Source organism: Acinonyx jubatus, chromosome A2 (assembly GCF_027475565.1).
Source record: "Acinonyx jubatus isolate Ajub_Pintada_27869175 chromosome A2, VMU_Ajub_asm_v1.0, whole genome shotgun sequence".
NCBI classification, from domain to species: domain Eukaryota; kingdom Metazoa; phylum Chordata; class Mammalia; order Carnivora; family Felidae; genus Acinonyx; species Acinonyx jubatus.
In genome coordinates, this window is record NC_069383.1 from 95,627,874 (window position 1) to 95,646,336 (window position 18,463).

General features: G+C 46.1%; 1 protein-coding gene across 4 annotated transcripts in view; it reads right to left on the bottom strand.

Annotated features, from left to right (window-relative positions):
* GLI3 (GLI family zinc finger 3) overlaps positions 1-18,463 on the bottom strand; it is a 277,561-nt gene that overhangs the window by 179,153 nt on the left and 79,945 nt on the right. For 3 of the 4 annotated variants that reach the window (XM_053218660.1, XM_053218659.1, XM_027071602.2), the window contains one exon: positions 10,344-10,586. In XM_053218660.1, coding sequence (XP_053074635.1) covers positions 10,344-10,586 — 243 coding nt within the window. Of the gene's footprint in view, positions 1-10,343; positions 10,587-14,429; positions 16,210-18,463 lie in introns of those variants that run through there. The other variant, XM_027071603.2, reaches the window with a different exon arrangement.

Here is an 18,463-nt window from a genome sequence, read left to right on the forward strand (position 1 = left end):
GACGGGAGGACTATTTCCCTCCCACCTAGGCCACGGTAACAGCCTGCTGGGTCACTTCCTAACTCTACACTTCTCTCATGAAGTCCCCACACACCAGCCAGAGCAATACTCCCCAAGAAAAAACCCAATTACGTCACACCATCCCATGGCTTTCCAATGGCCCCCAATTTCCCCCAACCCCGTCCCCCTGCCTGCCCCTAAACTGCCCCACTCACTCACCAAGTCATTACACCAGCCTTCTCTCTTCCTCCTGGACACGGCTACAGCAAGCCCACAAATTCCACTCTTGAAGTGGAATGTTCTCCCCTTCGATCTTCCCATGGCTGGTTTCTTTTCGTCATTTGGGTCTCAACTGCAAAGACCCCTTTGAACAAGGCCTGACACATTACTACACCCTGAGCCTCTCCCCACAACACCACCCGATTATTGGGCTCAGAGCACCAGCTGTGCTGGCTCAATGACATCTCTACCCAGGTGTTAGTGCAAGTTCTCTGGCTGTGGTGTGGGCTCCACAAGAACAAGAACCTGACTGATCTTGGTAAATGCTCAACCCTTCAGGACCTAGACAGTGTCTGGTTCATAGCAGACTCTCAAAAAATGCACAGGATTTTTGAAATGAGAATAAACGTCAAGCATCATGTACCCAAGTAAGACTTGAAGCCCGTCCACCGGGGGCGGTGGTGCTCAGAAGGGCCGGGAACCTCACAGGCTTTCAGGTGCCTCCAGCTGCTCATCGACTCTCTCTCTATATCGTCAATTTACAGCGAAGTGATACACAGACTACATTCAAAGCATCATTAACGATAAAAGATAGTACATGAAAAGGCATCCAGCAGCCAGAGATACATTAAATATAAAAGTAAATTGCATGTTTGATCAAAAGTGTCAACCCATGTGGTCAGATTTGTGGAGCCAGGCTGAGATCTCAGAAGCCAAGCGTACGATCCATCATATTCCAGATGGGTGGGGAGCAGGGCAGCAGTGACATTTGATGACACACCTTACTTACAGGGAGAAACAGGGATGGGGAAGGACTCGTGAATTCTTGCTGACTTTGAAAACAGGCTTATCCCATGAAACCAAGCTGAAAAAAAAGCAAGCTGCTTCCTAGCCTCTGTCATGCACACTTGTCTGATCGTCTCTAAATTAGGACACAGGCAACTCCTTTTATTCCCCTCACGAGTCATAAGCACAATCAGGATGCAGATATGGGCCCCCCTCCAGGGAATGAGTAAACACCCAGCTTCCAGGAGCAGGCTTCCTCTGACCTGCACAATGTCTGCTGATTAGCCCCACAGCCCCCGCGGAGGACACGCATCTCCTCCTCAGGGGTCCCACCACCTTCTCCTAAGATCGTCTCCGTCCAGGCTGGATTGCTGGCTTTTGCCACCACTGGAGATCTTTGTTCCCATTTCCCCCCAACAGCATTAGCTACTGGATTTTCCAGCTGAATTTCACTTTAGTTCAGGACCCTGCCCCCAGCCTCACCATAGGTACCTTGCACTTTCTCCAGTTTGACTGATGTTAGATTTCAGTTTTCCAAGAAAATAAAACTCAAGGTTTTGGGGGGTTTTTTTAACCATGAACATTATGTATTTTGAAGTTACAATGAGTCTTGAAAGAAGACACTCTTAATTCATTAGAAATTAAGCTGCATTTTATTGTCAATGTTTGGGATTTGTACTTGGGAGATCAAGAAAGATACCATGGGGCAGGGGGGCAGGGGGTGGCGTTGCCTGGGTGGCTGACTCGGTCGAGCGACAGGCTCTCGATTTCAGCTCAGGTCATGATCTCACAGTTCATGAGATCGAGCCCCACATCGGGCTCTGTGCTGACAGACTGGAGCCTGCTTGGGATTCTCTCTCCCCCTCCCCTTCTCCGTTCGTCCCCTGCTTGCACACATGCTCACTCACTCTCTCTCAAAATAAATAAATAAACTTAAAAATAGAAAGAAAGCTATTGTGGCTATCTGGGTTACCCAACACAGAAGAGCTCAGAGTCTGAGAAAAAGTATTTCGTTGTCTTCAGAGGAAGACAAGCCACATCACCCAGGGAGGCAGCATGTGCTTGATGGCCAATGAAAGAAAGGGCCGCAGCCAGAAGTCGGGAGGGTGGTTGTCAGACAGGAATCCTGAGCCTGCAAATCCCAGCGAGGAGCTGAATTAAACTCTCAGAGACAAAGAAACTCTGGGTTAGCAATGGGAAACACAGTTATCCAAAGATCTGCTGAAATACCCAAGAGCCATGAAACACAACATGTCCTGGGGTGAGATCACCCCAGGGATCAGGCAGAGGTGCTCCCCCCAGGAGCCCGTCTGCTACCACTCCCTTCCCTGAGCTCCGCCCTCCAGCCACCCTCCCCCTAGGTCCTCACAGGGGTCAGGATTTCCTTTGCAAAGGATCTTCTCTACCTTTCTGCCACAGGGATTAGTTCAGATGTCCCTTCCTCCAGGAAGCCCTCCTCAAGTCTGGGTCCGTATATTGTTACCCGCTCCCAGAGGACCCTGCATCTGCCTTTCTGACACATTCTTTGTGTTGGTTTTTTTGTATGAGCTTATCTATTTATCTCCATGTCCCACCAGCCTGGAGGTCCATGGGAGCAGCAACTTTGTTCATCCTTTCTAACGCCGCTAGTCCTTTGTTCATCCCTTAGGACGCCACTAGTAAGCACACGCTGAAATAACAAATGACTAACAGATGAACAAAAGATACCAACAGCTGAATGAATCAAAAATGTTCCCCTGGACCCCCAAAAAGGAAGGGAAGACATTAGGAAGAGAAGAACAATTAATTTTAGGAGAGACCCGACGTAAAGACCAAAATGTAAAAGCTAAACAATTTGAGGAAGTTGGATACTTTTCAAAGAGGACTGTAAGAATCCAAACTCTAGCAGAACAGAGGAAGGATGGAGCAATAAAATGCCAGATCAGTTACCCTACATTAAATCAAAGTGTAAAAGGCACAAAGAGAGAAAACTCCAGCCCTTTCACTAAGAAGTATGAAGATACCGCACAAATTTATAGGTACAAGATCAAGAAAGCTGAAGCAGGACAGGAGATACAACTTCCAAGAGACATCAAAGGTAACATTCTTTAATTATACAAGAAAAAGGAGGAGGGACCAAGGGTAATGTTGCTTCCATTAGAAAATGGGACAGAAAGCTGTTCACAGATGGCTGAGAAATGGTAAGAGTTCCTGTGTTTCTCAGGCTGTACTCGAAGAAAGGCTGGGGGGAGGGATGGACGGAAAGAACTATAAAGCAACTAAAAAAAAGTGCTGACTGCATTGGGTGGGTGCCAAATTAGGGAAGGAAAATAATTACATGGAATATTTAAACGACTGAGTTTATAATCCCAAACCGATTCGTAGACGGAGGCTCCTGTTAACATGGATTACACGCATATTTGGACACTAACAAGTTGGAAAGATGTTACTGAAATCATGAACTGCCTAGAGATTATTGAAAGGAAAACAAATCGGTAAAATCTGGAAGAGGGGACACAAATACCATGATCGCCTTACCGACAGAAAAAAATCCTACACCTGTTCGATTTCGGACGGGCATCAAACACTCGGGACAGGCGGATTTCCCGTGCTGACCTCACGGTTCTGAAGAGAGGATCCTCATCCAAGTCTATAAGCAAATGGCCAACTTCTTCCAAAGGACCACAATCCACCTCCTGTGAGAGTCCTAGCAGTCTTACATGTGCCGTATGTACATGGAGGCAAATATTTTTGCTGGTTTTGAAATCTACACATTCTCTGAGTGTGCATAAATGCCCACTTTCAGAAAGGACTGGGTGACTATGCTTGGATCAGAGGTGACACAGAGGAACTAAAAATAAAATAGAGGCCGAAGCATCAGTCTCTTCAGGTTGCCGAATGGCCACTTCAGAGTGGCAAGCTTGGGACAAACTTCACCTGGGCTGTGACTCCGGTCAGGTAACAGAAAGGCTCACCCTTCTCTGTCCTGCGGAGGCACCGAGGAGTCCTCTCAGCCCTGCCCCAGGAATTCTGGTGGCTGTAAGAATGAGGGACCATCCCTGGACGGCCCACCCCATCATTCTAAAGACCAACATACACGGACAACACAGAACACAGCCGTGAGGTGCTGAGGTGAGAATTATAGGTCTACTTGGTGTCAGGGAAGGGAAATATATCTGTGAAATGGAACTTAAAAAAGCCTTTCAAAGGACGTGGTCTCTAAATAGGCCCTGAAGAACAAGTAGAACTTGAAGACAGGAGGAAAGCACAGAGTGACACCAAGAGGAACAAGGGTGTGAGCGGGGTGGCCGAGGCAGTGGCCAGGGAGCCTGACCTGGAGGCCTCTGGTGGCCGCCATGGAAGAGGGGTCTGTGCCAGGGTGAGACCGAAGACCAACTGATTTTCCCTAGAACAGGGTCTCCCTTAGCCTTTTGTGTCTGTCCTTCTGAATGGCCTTCAAGCTTCTCCCTGGTCCCCTCCAATAAATGCACCCCAAAATTCAACGAATAAAGCCAAATGTATTTTTCTAAACGCTACATGCTTTTCTCACTGCTGGTTCCCAGTTTTGCAGGCTACCTCCCAAGACTGATACGTAGAATCACAGTCATATCAGGTTCAAGAGTAGTCAAGATTCACTGGCAAGCATCAATCTGGAACCCTAGGAATCATCCCTAGACTTCCACCACTTAAGGCAACAGCTCTTTAAAAATCTACGGAAGTGGCTCACAGTTTCCAATCCTTAAACGTTACCTCTGGACTACTGAAAGAAAACCTGGAAAGTTACACTGAATTTCTAATAGAAAGCCAAGAATAATCACAGAGCTATTCTTTTTTCAATTTTTTTTTAATGCTTGTTTATTTTTGAGACAGAGAGAGCACAATCAGGGGTGGGACAGAGAAAGAGGGAGACACGGAATCCCAAGCAGGCTCCAGGCTCTGAGCTGTCAGCATAGAGCCCAACGTGGGGCTCAAACCCACGAACTGCGAGATCATGACCTGAGCTGAAGTCGGTCACTTGACTGACTGAGCCACCCAGGCGCACCCCAATCATGGAGCTATTCTTAAGCTCACAAATACGAGTTCTGCAAAGGTTCATAGATTGTCTGCACCTCCCCATTCCAGATCTCCCTACAGCTCAAGACTATCAGTGGAGGAAGCAACGTACCTAGCAAAGCCCCCAAAGTATCAAGTGACATCAGTCCTTCTGACTAAACAGTGTAATTTCCAACTAAAAAAAAAAAAAGAGAAAAGAAAAGAAAAGGAAAGAAAAGGAAAGAGAAGAAAAACCAAGGCTCTACAACATTCCTGATTGGTTCATCAACTAGATGCGAATGGAACCGTGTGCTTGGGCAACTGTCACTGCCTGTGCTGTCTGGTTGACCCCAAACTGTTCATTTGTGCCCCGTAGGCATTTTTGTCTCTCACAGTCTCCAGATGACACTCCAACAGTAAGAGAAATGTGAGCAAGTGCACCTATTAAATATGTAAAATACTCATCTTCTCTTCCACTCGCTTAGAAGATGTATTTCTAAGGGGGGTAAAAAGTCACCTAATATAAAGACAGACAGGTAGAAAAACATTACATTTTTTTTTTTTAGCACACAAGAATGCAAGTGGGCTCAGCCCATCAGCTTTCTGCGGAAAATAAATAAATGCAAGCAATTAAAAATTCAGTTTCTTTTCTTTAAGCAAATTCCTCAGGTTTTGCTAATTAGCAACTAATAGTTCTGTCATCCGAGCTGGGAAACATAAGGAGGAATACCAGCGGTGTGTTTTCAATCAAAGCATTTGCATGCAGGAATGAATCAGATTTTCCGTGAGGGACTATTACTGCTTGGGAGCAGTTGGGGGCAGAAGAAAAGCATCGTCACAACCACAAAACTGTAAAAGGGACCTGAAATTTTAGAAAAGGGGACCTCCTTCTCCTCCTTGTAACAGAACCAGCAGGGGCCCTGCAAGGCATGCCTGGTGAATCTGAGAAGCTCCCCACCAAGACTCCAGCAGGGACAGTCGGAACACACGAGCCTTCGCAATAAGACAGAAGACAACGCAACCCATGTTTCCTGTCCCAGGGACGAGAGGAAAAGTTAAGCATCAGCCGGGGTGCAGGGATGCCTGAACTATGACGTCACCTGCCTTCACAAGTTCCTAAGAGAATGAAGTGCGTGGTGGTTAAGTGCAAGCCGGGGTGATGGTAGTTTGAAATAACCTGGCTACGGATGGAGCAGGGGCAAAATCAAAGTGTAGGAAGGGGACAGGGGTCCTAACCCTGACTCCGGTACAAGCAGGTCAGGGCTCTGAAGCCCGGCCCCTCCCACGCTCTCCGGGACGAAAAAGCGCTAGTGATCACGCAGCAACCCGCCTGGCAGCGTCACCCCACGCCTGAGCCGCGGAGCTTGAACGTCTACTTTCTCGCCTTGATATACAAGCCCTCCGCCACTACCCTTCAGGGGAGAATACCCTCCGGGGCCCCCTGTGAGGATTTTATTCCAAACATATGTTGCGAACGTTTGAAGTGCCCGCTCTCCCTGGTATTCCTTTTTTTTTTTTTTAAGTCAAACCCACAAAACCTAAAATACTCTGAATCCAGCCAACTGCAGTCTGCGAAGATGCAACATTCCATGCCCAAGGATAATAAAGTCTTGTGCAATAAAGATTTTACAGATGTCCTTCTGAGGGTAAAGAAACGATTTTCCCTTTTCCGGTCTTACGGGAAGCCTGCCCACACGTTAGAAATACAAAGTATATATAGAAGCACAAATTAGCCATCTTGGAAAGTCCACATTTTCCAACCACAGAGAAACGAAGGAATTCCTGTGAGTGTTCCCATGCGCAGCGACACTGGATTGAGGATTGTTTTCTCCCCAACAACCTGGTGAAGCCAGCACATGACTCAAAAGAAAAGGGAATGAACGGCCTTTAAAAAGAGGTTTCTGAACCTTGAGCCACTGCAGGGCTGCAGTACCGACAGGTAAAGAAATGGGACTGAATTTCCAGGTCTCATTTTAAAAAGACGGTGCTTCGCTCACACCCTAAAAAGTCTTGAAGATGTGACTTCAGCATCACATTGGTCATTCATTAGCTTTACCTGGATAATTAAATCCAGATCAGGGGGATGGATTTTATTATAAAGTGCTAAAAAAATACTCATTATACTGCAAGAAGATTAAATGACCCAATAGGGTTCGAGACAAACTACAGTTACATCCTATCCAACTCCTTGAGGCTTAGTTGAGGACATCTTTAAAAGACTTCGTTTGGGGCGCCTGGGTGGCTCAGTCGGTTAAGCGGCCGACTTCGGCTCAGGTCATGATCTCATACTCCGTGAGTTTGAGCCCCGCGTCGGGCTCTGGAGCCTGTTTCAGATTCTGTGTCTCCCTCTCTCTGACCCTCCCCTGTTCATGCTCTGTCTCTCCCTGTCTCAAAAATAAACAAAACATTAAAAAAAAAATTTTTAATAAATAAATAAAAATAAAAGACTTCATTTGAATAATTCTGCACCTGTCATGTTTTCCAGATAAGTCTGTATTTGCTACATAAAACACTTCTGCCAAGAATTTAACAGGTGAAAACTTCTCAAAATCATCTAAATGCTTCCATACTTCCTTCACTTACAAAAGAGCAAAAGATTAGAGAGAATTCACTAAGGTTCAGGGAGAGAGGTTATGTTCAGAAGGCCACCATGCACAGTGCCGACACCAACCTTTTTCCCAAGGTTTATGGCCCACTTGATCTCTGATCTGTGGAAGATCTGTGGATCTCAGGGAGGCAGAGAAACACACGCGACTGCAGCACTAACAAAAACACCTTGGTTTGGAGAGTTGAACTAATCACATACAGGTGCTGATGGTGGCGGTGATGGTGGCAGTGATGATGATGATGATGGAAAGGAACAGGAGGAAGTGGAACAAGAAAATGACATAAACTTTAATGAAGTGGACGCCCGGGGGGGAAGTGCCATAATCATGTGAAGCACTCATCATGAGCCAGAGATTTTATCAAATACTATATTTGCATGGTCTCCCTTAATTGTCAGGAAAACGCCACAGAGCAGCAGTTACATTATAACGCCAAGTAAATAGTTAGCAAATGATTTTTCGAGGGGTCAACATGCCTGGCCAAGTTACACAGCCACAAAATGGCAAAGCTGGACCTTGAGCCGAAATCCCCTAAATGGTAATCTGATCTGGGTAATCCCTGGGATTCCCCCAACCATGTTATATATGTCATGATATCATTTATTTAGGGCCAGTTTAGAGAGTACATTGGGATGGTGGGTCAAAATGGCATTTGCCAGTTGGTTATAGGCAACGTACATAGTTTGTCAGCCACCATGCAATTTTAACAGTGACTTGAACAAAACAGTGGGGAAAGCTGAAGACATCAAGCTGTTGGTCTATGTCCTCTAAACAGAACAGTCCCAAGCCCCGCTAAGAGCTCTCCAGTGCCCTATGCTAGTTAATATCCCACTGGTGGCCCAAGAGAGGTGGGTCACAAACACGGTGCCACAGATCCCAGGTGCGCAGAGAGCCTATCCCTCAATGGAGGGAGAGGATCCAATGGGCAAACCGTTAGAACCAACGAACCAAGAACAAGCTGCAAGTTAAATAGCACGGAGAGAAAGTTAACGGTCATCTGCCTACTTCCATCAACCGCAAGAGAAGTATTCGTCAGCTGTCCTGCCCAATTAAATACCTCACTAATTAGTGGGCATCTGGAATAGAAAACAAAACATAAATAAGAGACGGGAAAAGTTTGTGTTCACACATAAGAATGAAAACAATGCAGGGAACTTGTGTCTAATAAGCTAGGCTGGAGTCTTTCTAAAAAGTAAATACACTCAGGGAGTAAAAATTTAGGATGCGGATTCCCTCCCATTTTCTGCAGGAACAGAGATCCAACAGAGACCCGTTAAATAAAAATACAATGTAGGAAACAAGACTGTGCCCAGAGAAAAATCCTGCCAACACTGTTTCAAACTCTCCTAAAAAAAAGTAGAAAGACAATGAAATAAACTTTAATGAAGGAAGAAAAAGAGGCACGCCCCACTCCTCCTCACTTCTAGACTGGTAAAAACAACTGCAGCAATGAGCACTTTTTGATCAGAGAAGTTGTTATTTTTGACTGGTAAGCACTTTTTGATCAGAGAAGTCGTAGCCTTGTCCAAAAGCTTACAAGAATCCCTAAGACCCTTTCCTCTATGCTTCTGACCACTTAAAAAATAATTCGCTCTGCACTTACAAAAATAACGTACCTTCCGTCTTTACTAACAATGTAATCTGGTCGGTGGGGAAGGGGGGGGGGGGAGCAGTTGCTGAGACGTAAGGTTGCTCCGGGCTCTTTGATCTGCACCCTGATGAGGGAACATTCCCCTCTGCTGCAAGCCAGCTAACGAAGGGATGAAATTAGCTTTTATCCTGGGCACTTTCTTGAGCAAAAAGGAAAAAAAAAAAAAAAAGCACTAATCAGCTGTCCTCACTAATCAGTCATCTGGCTAATGACCTTTTGCCTTAAAACACTAAAATTTCTGAATGATGTGGAAAAAGGGAAACACAAACCAGTGCCCCTCACTGGAGCTCAATGGATCATCTGGAATTGGAGCCAGGAAGGTTAAATGGCAAGTCTGTATCCCGGCAAGGTGATAAATCTGTAATCAAGAGCTGTAAGCTTTGGCACCTCAATGTGAACTTCATTACTCCACAACCAAATTATATTGTTTTTAACTAGAAACAGGCCACAAATAAAGTCACCCCTTATACATCATTCTTTGGAGAAAACCATCATACACTTTTGTTCTGAGTGCTAGTGATTCACTTAAACTTCATTAGTGCTGGAAAAGGAGCTTCGCACATTTCTGGCATGCTGGCTGGAGAGGAAAGCAAAACAGGTAGCAAAAAAATCTTCCGCATTAAGGAATTTAGCAACGATCTGTTAAAAGAGGTCTGTTCATCCTCAACAGCTACGCAAAAAATCATTAAAAATGGGAATAGCTGTTGTTAAAGACTCCTGCCAATGCAGCCCACTTTAATAACTACCCCCATCAACCAATTTTCCTCCTGCAGTGTCTACTTGGGTGGAAGAAATCTGGTTCTCGTTCCCAGCAAAGGTCCATGTGGATTAGCCGCAGATGGACACCTTCCTGAAGGCTTGATGTTGCTTAGAGATGTAAGAAAATGGCTCTCTCTAAAAGGAGGAATGGACAGGATGTAGGAGAGGGGGAGAAGAGTGGGGAAAAAAAGTCAAATAAACATTTATATCAATTAATACCAGCACAATAATTCATGAAGCACGCGTGCACGCGCACATGCCTGGCCTTCCGCAGCTCCCGGAATGGGGGCCACGGGACAGGAACCACTTACGGTAGTGGGGCTCCATGTAACCATTCCTGGGGTCCATGGCAAACACAGTCCCGCGGTACGGCACAGAGGGCTCAGCCAGGTGCGGCAGGGACCCATGGATCTCCTTCTTGATCAGTGAGGCCCTCTCGTCACTAGATGTCGAAGGCTCCTCGCTGATCTTGCCGAGCCCCTGGACACTCTGTGGCTGCATGGTGACTGCGTTTCTTCTCTCTCTGTGATAGGTCTGCCCAGGACTTTCATCTTCTAAGGAAAGGAGGAAAACGAAAGCTCCGTGAGCCACTGGAAGGAGTGATTCAAAAACAGTAATCAATTAGGTCTCCCTCTCTCTCCCTCCTCCCCAAAAGAAGCCTATTTCTCATTCTTGGCAACTTTGAAAGCTACACCATGATGGGATAGTCTCCAGGCAAAACTGCTTATGAATGAAGGTCCAAAATACAAATCCAAGGATGGTGGGGGGGGGGGGGGGGGAGGGCAGGAAATGAGCCTATTAAGTTGAGATGTAGGGGGTCAGCAAATTATCATCGCCAGCTTACAACCGAAATCTGCCAGAGAGGCTTTTCATCAGGGACTTGCCAATATCCCTGCAGGTCCCAAGTGGAGCTGGAAGCTCTGCCAGCCTGAGGCTGTGATGTCCAGCTTCCCCCTGACTGTCTGAGGAAGCTGGGCCGCTCAGGTATCTGGGCAGCTCAGACACCCGCTGAGGCTCTGGGTGATCTAGGGATCAAAGGGCCCACAGTGATCCAGAAGTTTTCCCATTTTTGTCTTTTTAGGTCTGTAACCCACTGGTTTACTGGAGCTTGAAATGGGACAAAAGACCCACTAGTTACAAAGGGATAAAGGTGCCAACCGTGGAAACCTACAGTGCCCTTTGCAAGTTACTTCGCTGCAGCCCACAGAACATTGCTGAGAACCAAGAAGAAAATGGAGCAAGACTGTAATTCCCAGGGCAAGACGGCTCTGTGGGTGAGGCAGGCGTCAGTTGTGCGGATACGGGCACATGTTCTGCAGGGGTCCGGACGCCGCTTCAGACATTAAGAAACAGCTTTCTGAAATTCCACACACATTCAATATTCCCGCCTCCAGTATTTCCATTCCCTTTGATCCATAGGACCTTCCCATCGACCCATTATGGCTCTCTGGGAATGGGACTGGAGGACCTCTTCTATAAGAGCAGATCAAAGAACCCACGCCTAAAACTAAACCAAACGAGTGATCTGAACCCACCACAAATGGGCCAATTCATCTGTTAGAATCATACACACATTCTAAACTACAAACTCCCAAACAAGTTCTGCAGTTCATCAGCAGACTGTGTTCTGGAAGGTCCGTGCTGACAGAAGCAAAGCCGTTTGCGCACGGCTTACACATCTAATTTGAAAACTATTTTCCATTCTTGATCTTAAATACACATATATGTATATGAGCGATAATGCTGTTGTGCATTTCAGATGGACAGATTTTGAACACGGTTTATCCCAACATATAAACTTCTCTTCAAAGTATTGCATAAAGCAGTTCTATCTGGCCGAGAGCCCCTAAACAACAGAAAAAGTATGCTTTAGCAGATTCATGGCTGTTTGTACAAATTCAGAAGCAAGTACAGCTATAAACACGGGCAAGCATGAATATATAGACTATAGTCACGACTACTGTTCTGTGTTGACTAATGGCTTGAACTACCCAAAGCAACTTGAATCCTTCTGCCTCTGTCTGAGATTTGAAGAAATAAGCAATTGTTGTTTCAGCCTAGCAAATGACTTGCAGAACAGAACAGACAATGAGGTGTGCTTTGGTCTTTACAGTGAATTTGCTGACTGCTGCAGGGAAACTGTGAAACATTACTTTAGCATTGTTTTGTGCAGATCTTCTCCCCCAAATCTTGTAATTATGGAATAGATTATGAGTTTAATGTATCAAGTAACTACTAAACAGAAGGAAAAAATCAGTGTAATCCCACCCTTTCCCACATCGATCTTTACAAAAGCAATTCAAAGCGCATGCTTTTGTTCATTTAAAAACAAACTACCAAAAAAAAAAAAAAAAAAAAAACCAACCAACTCACAAAACCCTCCATTTTTATTTTCCCTTCTGACTAATCCTTGTAGGTGCCACTCCAACCTCATACTTCATTAGCAGTGAAGTCGCAGGCTATAGAATCAGGGTTTGCAAAAGGGTGTCAAAAACATTAAACCTCTTAGTCAGTTTTATAAAAATTCCTATAACCTGCAAATGGTCAACGTCATATTTTCCACTAATTTGCGCCTGTATTAAATCTTTATTTCAAATTTCAACCTGAAGTGAACTCGTGGCACTGAGGTGCAAGTTCTGTAGGATGGACCTTCATTTGGAAAACCCAAAAGCCCTCCCCCAAGAGCCGTTTTGACACATAATTAGCATTCTCTGGTTAATGAATAACCAAGCTCCTCCGCTAATCTGTTCCAGGTTGAAAACAGGATTCCCTTGACTTAATCTTCCTAGAAGAAATTAACTTCTCTTCTCTTCTCTTGGAACGGCATCCCTGTAATAGAGTGAGTTTCTTAGAAGCCATGCCTTCATGATGAGCCGCTGAATTCCAACTTCACAAACAGTTGAATAATTGGGCCTGGTCTGAGCAGGGCCCTCCCATGCCCCACCCCCAGTCTCCTGGAAGAAGGAAGCAATTGGGGGGCGGGAAGGAGTGGAAATGGGGTGTCTTTTCAGCTAAGTGATTTTTTTTCACAAGTACTAAACTTTTATTATTTTCTTAATGAGAGTGATAACTAACGTGTGACTACGCAAGTTATAACAAGGAATAAACAAAGTTCAAATAGTTAATACAGAAAACCTTAACTCATTGCTTTAGTAAACTGCAGGCAAGAATGTTCTGAGTGTGCAAACTTTCATCACACTCACTTTTACGACAGGCGATGCCAACACAGTTTACCCACCCCCTCCCTCCTCACCAAGAAATTCCAGTAGGCAACTATTTCCTGAAGTTTACCTCGTATACTAAGCTGCTTCTCGCTTCTAACGTACACTCAGATCAAACCCTGACAGTACACACGCTCCAGAATACAAACAGCTCTGAGGCTAGAGAGCACGCTCTCTGCAGTGAAAAGGAAACTTTCCAAGCCATATTCCTGCCTGCTCTTATAAATTTAGCAACCACTTCAGTAAGCCAAAAGAAGAAACTGTCTAATCTTGTTCAGTTGTGCCGAGTTGTTCAATAAAGTTTGAGAGTCAGTGCAGACAGGCTACGCCAGGCCAAATTATTGACAGAAACATACTGTTCACCATGGCAACAAGCAGAAGTCGGCTGCAAAAATGTAAGCCAACAGCCCACTGCTCCAGGAGCATCTGCCAATGGACTTTAACGGCCAAACACAGGCAGGGGGCTGTTCCTGCTTCTCTATGTCAAACAGCTGCTAACTCGGGGGTCACACGGAAACATGCAATTCACTAAAAAGTGTCAGGAAAAAAACAATTTTAAATACTGTCATCAGAATCCCTCTTTGGACCTCCTTCCTTCTGTATATCCACGCTCGAGTGCAAGTTAACAAACTCCTGCCCCCCGATGGAGAGCTGCCCAAGCATCGCATTTTACAAACTGTCCCAGATTTTTCCAAACTCACCCAAAGGCAACCGACATCATCGAGTCTTAGTGCCATGATCGCTGGAAACTCAAAAGTTGCCTCCTTGCAAACACCGCTCAGATCACTGACAATGAAGCCTTAACGAAACTGTGTGGTGAGAAGCGGGACTCGAACACACGCTCCTGTGCACTTACTCGCAAACACCTGCACGATTTCTCCTCGCAACCCAGGAAGCAACGGCTTTTTGGCCTGGACCTTGGATAAAAGTTTCAGACGATTCTTCCGGTATAAAAATAAAACCCTGCACTGCATCACCAACCAGAAACATCTCCTGCAACCCTGGCAAAATTAGCTGATGAGGAGAGCTCACGGTGCACGTGGTTGCCTTTTTTTTTTTTTTTCAAATTAACATCGATTTTTAAACTGTTCCCTTAAATCCCGTTTTAACACCATTACTCCTCTCTTCCCCCAAGACAGAGAAGACACAGAGTATAAGACAACGGGCAATACTTACAACTCGGACCCCAGGCTCTGGCTAGCTACTTTCTGCAAACTTCTCTTGGTGGGCTTTCTCTAGTGTGCAGACCCTCTAGGAACATTCTCGGTGTCTCCCTGCCTCCCTCACCCTCTCCCAGGCAGTGCCGCTCCCATTAGAGGAATTAAAAGTGGTTGGAGCCATGCTAAATTTAACAAGCTCATTAGTATTCTTTCTGAGTGCTTCCGAGTGAACTCTCTCTATTCAAGCCGCTCTCTCCAGCAGAAGGGTCAGGCGGCTAATCATTAAATCAAACTAATGTCACCCTATCACAATCAGCCCGAGAGAAGGAGGGTTTATTATTTCAGTTTATGCTAAATAAACGGTTTTACAAATGGTCCCCAAGCAAGGTCAACAGCAGCTTCAATTACAAGACAAACTTAACAAGAGTTGCTATAAACCAAGTACTCTGTATTGACTTAAGAACAGGCTCAACTCCACATATTGCCACTGGCGGGGTTGTACCGGAATGCATATTGTAAAATAAAGGAGCTTCTTTCTTTGCCAGAATTTGCGACTGCACAGCACAGCGACTCCTCATTCACCTGTCTCCAACCAGCTAGCTGCTCAGCTCAATTCACCCCACACAAAGGCTGGAGCCCAGACCTCAATGGACCGAGTGAAACATGTTCAAAACTAGGCTCTCTATTGTGACTGAATTTCTTAACATCTTTTCAAAAAGCGGAGAATGCCTTGAGGCTAAAGGAAGAAACAGGCTAATGGTGAATTGGGAATTCTGAGCAAATTTCAGAGCCCTTTCCTCCTAGCTTTTGAGGTTGAAAGCAAGCTCTTTCCTTTCAAGTTTCAAAGTCCTTTTTCCTCCCGCAGTGTCACAGAAGGATTTGAAAAGAAGGTAATTGTGCTCACAGTCTCCCTGATCAGAGCTTACGTCCTATTTCTGGTATTTCGGAATACTTCTTGCAATAATAGTGCATATAGCTCAATCCCTTAACCGGCCTGCACTCTGCAATTGCTCATTAAATGAACAATTGCGGGTATAAAATGCCTTTTATGTTCAAGGTCTGGATATAAGATAAGCATTCTAGGACTCTAAATTTGGTTTACTAAGGAAACTCTCCATCATTAAATTACAAAACTGAAGTCAGAATATCAGGCTTTCCCAGAAAAGTGGCACTCAGGTTTCGGTGAGCCAAAAGGAAAGGCGGATGGGGGCAGGGGGGTGGGGGGAAGGGGTGAGGGGAGGAGGCAACAAAATGTTAAGGGGAGAAAAAAAAAAAAAAGACTGGATGCTCAGATTTCTAGCCGAATGGGCTTCTAACAGGAGAATAGTATTTCCATGTTTCAGAAGGTCTGAGTGTGTGAAACCTCACCATTTCCATACTGAATGATTAATAATAAAGTCATCTTCAAATGGATTAAAACAGAGGTCTGAGGCCAGGTCAGGATGCAAATGACGATGTGGATGTCGGACCCCTCACAAGCAAACATCGCCCCCCCCTTCCTTAAGCCAAGAAATAATCCTCTACCCCCACACAGTGCTATAGTCTCTGCCATCTCACGGGGTCCCCACAACAGTCCTACTGCAGCAGGACGAGGGGCTGGGTCCACTGTCCAGATCAGAAACCGGCAAGCAAGGGACACAAGGAGAGTCCCAACCATGCCCTGCTGAACGAAGCCACTCAGCCCTGTTAACGGGACAGGGGGTCTATTTGTGAACAGGTTTGGGGAGTGACACCTGGAGTCTTTAGGCACTCCCAGCCTCGGCCACCACAGCCGTCACCAAAAGAAGACAGAAAGTAATTCCAGTTTTGTGCATAGACATTTTCCACTAAATAGACATTTAGCGCTAAGTAGCGCTAAAACTCCGCTACTCCCCCAGTAAATTTTTGTGAATGTAACACACCCTTGGGAAGCACCCAGGGGGCCCGAATGACAAATCAATGGTGAATCATCTGACCTCGGGGCCTGGGTACCATGAGGCATCCCAGCAGCACAGGCGTGAGACGCACACATGCCCTCTGCCCGGCCCTCGCACCCCACCGAGGCTCAGCCAATGGCTTTTGTGCACTGCAGCCGCCTGTGAAGTGTTTCCACCAGCCTGGGGCCCCACCCTCCCCTTCTGAGCAAGCAGCAGAGCCCAGGTTTCTGCTTTCCTCCCAGGAAATCGCCTCGCTGTGTTTGGAAAGGGCATTATTTCATGTTTTCCTATGATGCGTCTGTTGCGTCTTGTCAGCTTTACTTCTTTGGGGATTTACATTTCGACGTTCTCTGAATAAAGACCCGGGGGACCCAAGTCCTCGCCTCCCTGTTTCGGAATTCTCCTCCAAGACTTTGACCAAAGAGAGATCAGAAACGAAAAAGGGAAGAGGCTGAGTAGATTCAGAAGCATTGCAGAATTAGGCTGCGAAGGAGGAATAAAGTTCCCGTAGGTTTTAGAAGCACAGTCTTGCCTCTTTCCTTCTAGACTGCAGCTAGGTCTCAGCCAGGGGCTGCTCCCTAGAATGTCTGGAGCTTGGCTTCCAAAGGCAGCGAGCAAACAATGCCTTCTCTAAGAACATTTCCAATGCCCTTGGGGTCAGACATGGCCCTTGAGCGGCTACACATACATCTCCCATTGACAATGACTGATGACAGAGGGAGTGGCCCAGATGGATCAGGAGAGAGCACTCCGCTTTGTCTGCACCCTTTAAACCAACTGCAGGGCCCGCAAGACGAGGCCAGCAGCAGGATTTGGAGCTCTGGAGAAATTCCAGTGGCAACCCTCCCCCTAAGATTATGGCGTAGCTCTCTCTTCCCGCTTTCATCAAGCAGGACGTCCCAGGTGAAAGGAGAGAAAGCAGAAAATGCTGTCCTCAGAGGACGGGCATCTTAATGTGTGAATGTTTCTAGAGTTCTTCTGCCGAAGAACAGAACGTAGTCTAGATCGACCAACTTCCCACCAGCCCATCACCAGGAACTATCTCCTCCAAAAAAACAAGTCAGTGCTCAACCCAAGGCTGATTTCTCACCTCCCTCCCTACTACGCTCACAGAGTTCCATGCAACTTCAGAAGGGGAGCCGGGACAGAAGAAAGCAGGCAAGTAAGGCAAAATGGGAATTCAGATCACCTAAAACACCAAACCTGCAATGGCTGTTAGTACCGCTCCAAGCCCAGAGCTCCGCACGCCCAGCGAGCAGCCTCCTGCCTTCTCCAGAGACGATACAATGAGGGCTCCTTGCCCATCTGGAAAATCACGAGCTGATAACGCTATCAGCTTGTCTGAGGCCTCACCAGGCATGCCCGGTGGCCCACAGGGCTTCCATTCACTCTCCTCCGTGCCTCTGACCCCTGACAAATCCGAGGTCTATAACCCTGCTCATCCTTGCTCCTGGGCATTGGAGACCAGAACAGCAAGGTGTTCCTGTGACCTGGGGAACGCTACCCAACCTGGTGGGGCGTTTAAATCCAAACCCAAACCCAACAGTACTAACCAACTTTGAAAGTTCCAGACAGAAGGCACGAGCCAAGTCCCGCCTACGCCAGGGAAGAGAAAATAAAACAGATGAAACAGAACCCTGAGGGCCCCTGCAGGCATTCCTGTAAAAGGGAGGAGGAGATCTTCCTTATTTTCCATGAGCTTGAGAAGACCCTTCTTCGAATGAAGGATTCTAAAATGTCATGAAGCTTCTTCTATTAGCCTGCTATTAGTTGCTGGGCGCTGCTTACACAGAGTGAGTTAATTAGTGACATCAAAGGCAGCACAATAAATTCTCAGGAGGGCCAAAATTTTTTTTTTCTTTCCGTTTAATAGCGCATTTATGCCTATCTGTGAGTAACAGTCTCACGAACATTTAGGCATTAGAGATGTGTTTCAGAACTTGGTTTTCATCTTTTAGAAGCATGAAGAGCCTCTCTTTCTCACTTTGCACAAACAGACATGAACGGTGCAGACTCCAGAAGACTCACAACCAACAGTTTACCAGAAACAATGAAATGCCTGTTCCCAAAGCCGGAGCGTGCAGGTCACTGCTGCCCGCCGTGTCCTCTGATGGGACAGGTCCTATCACTCTGG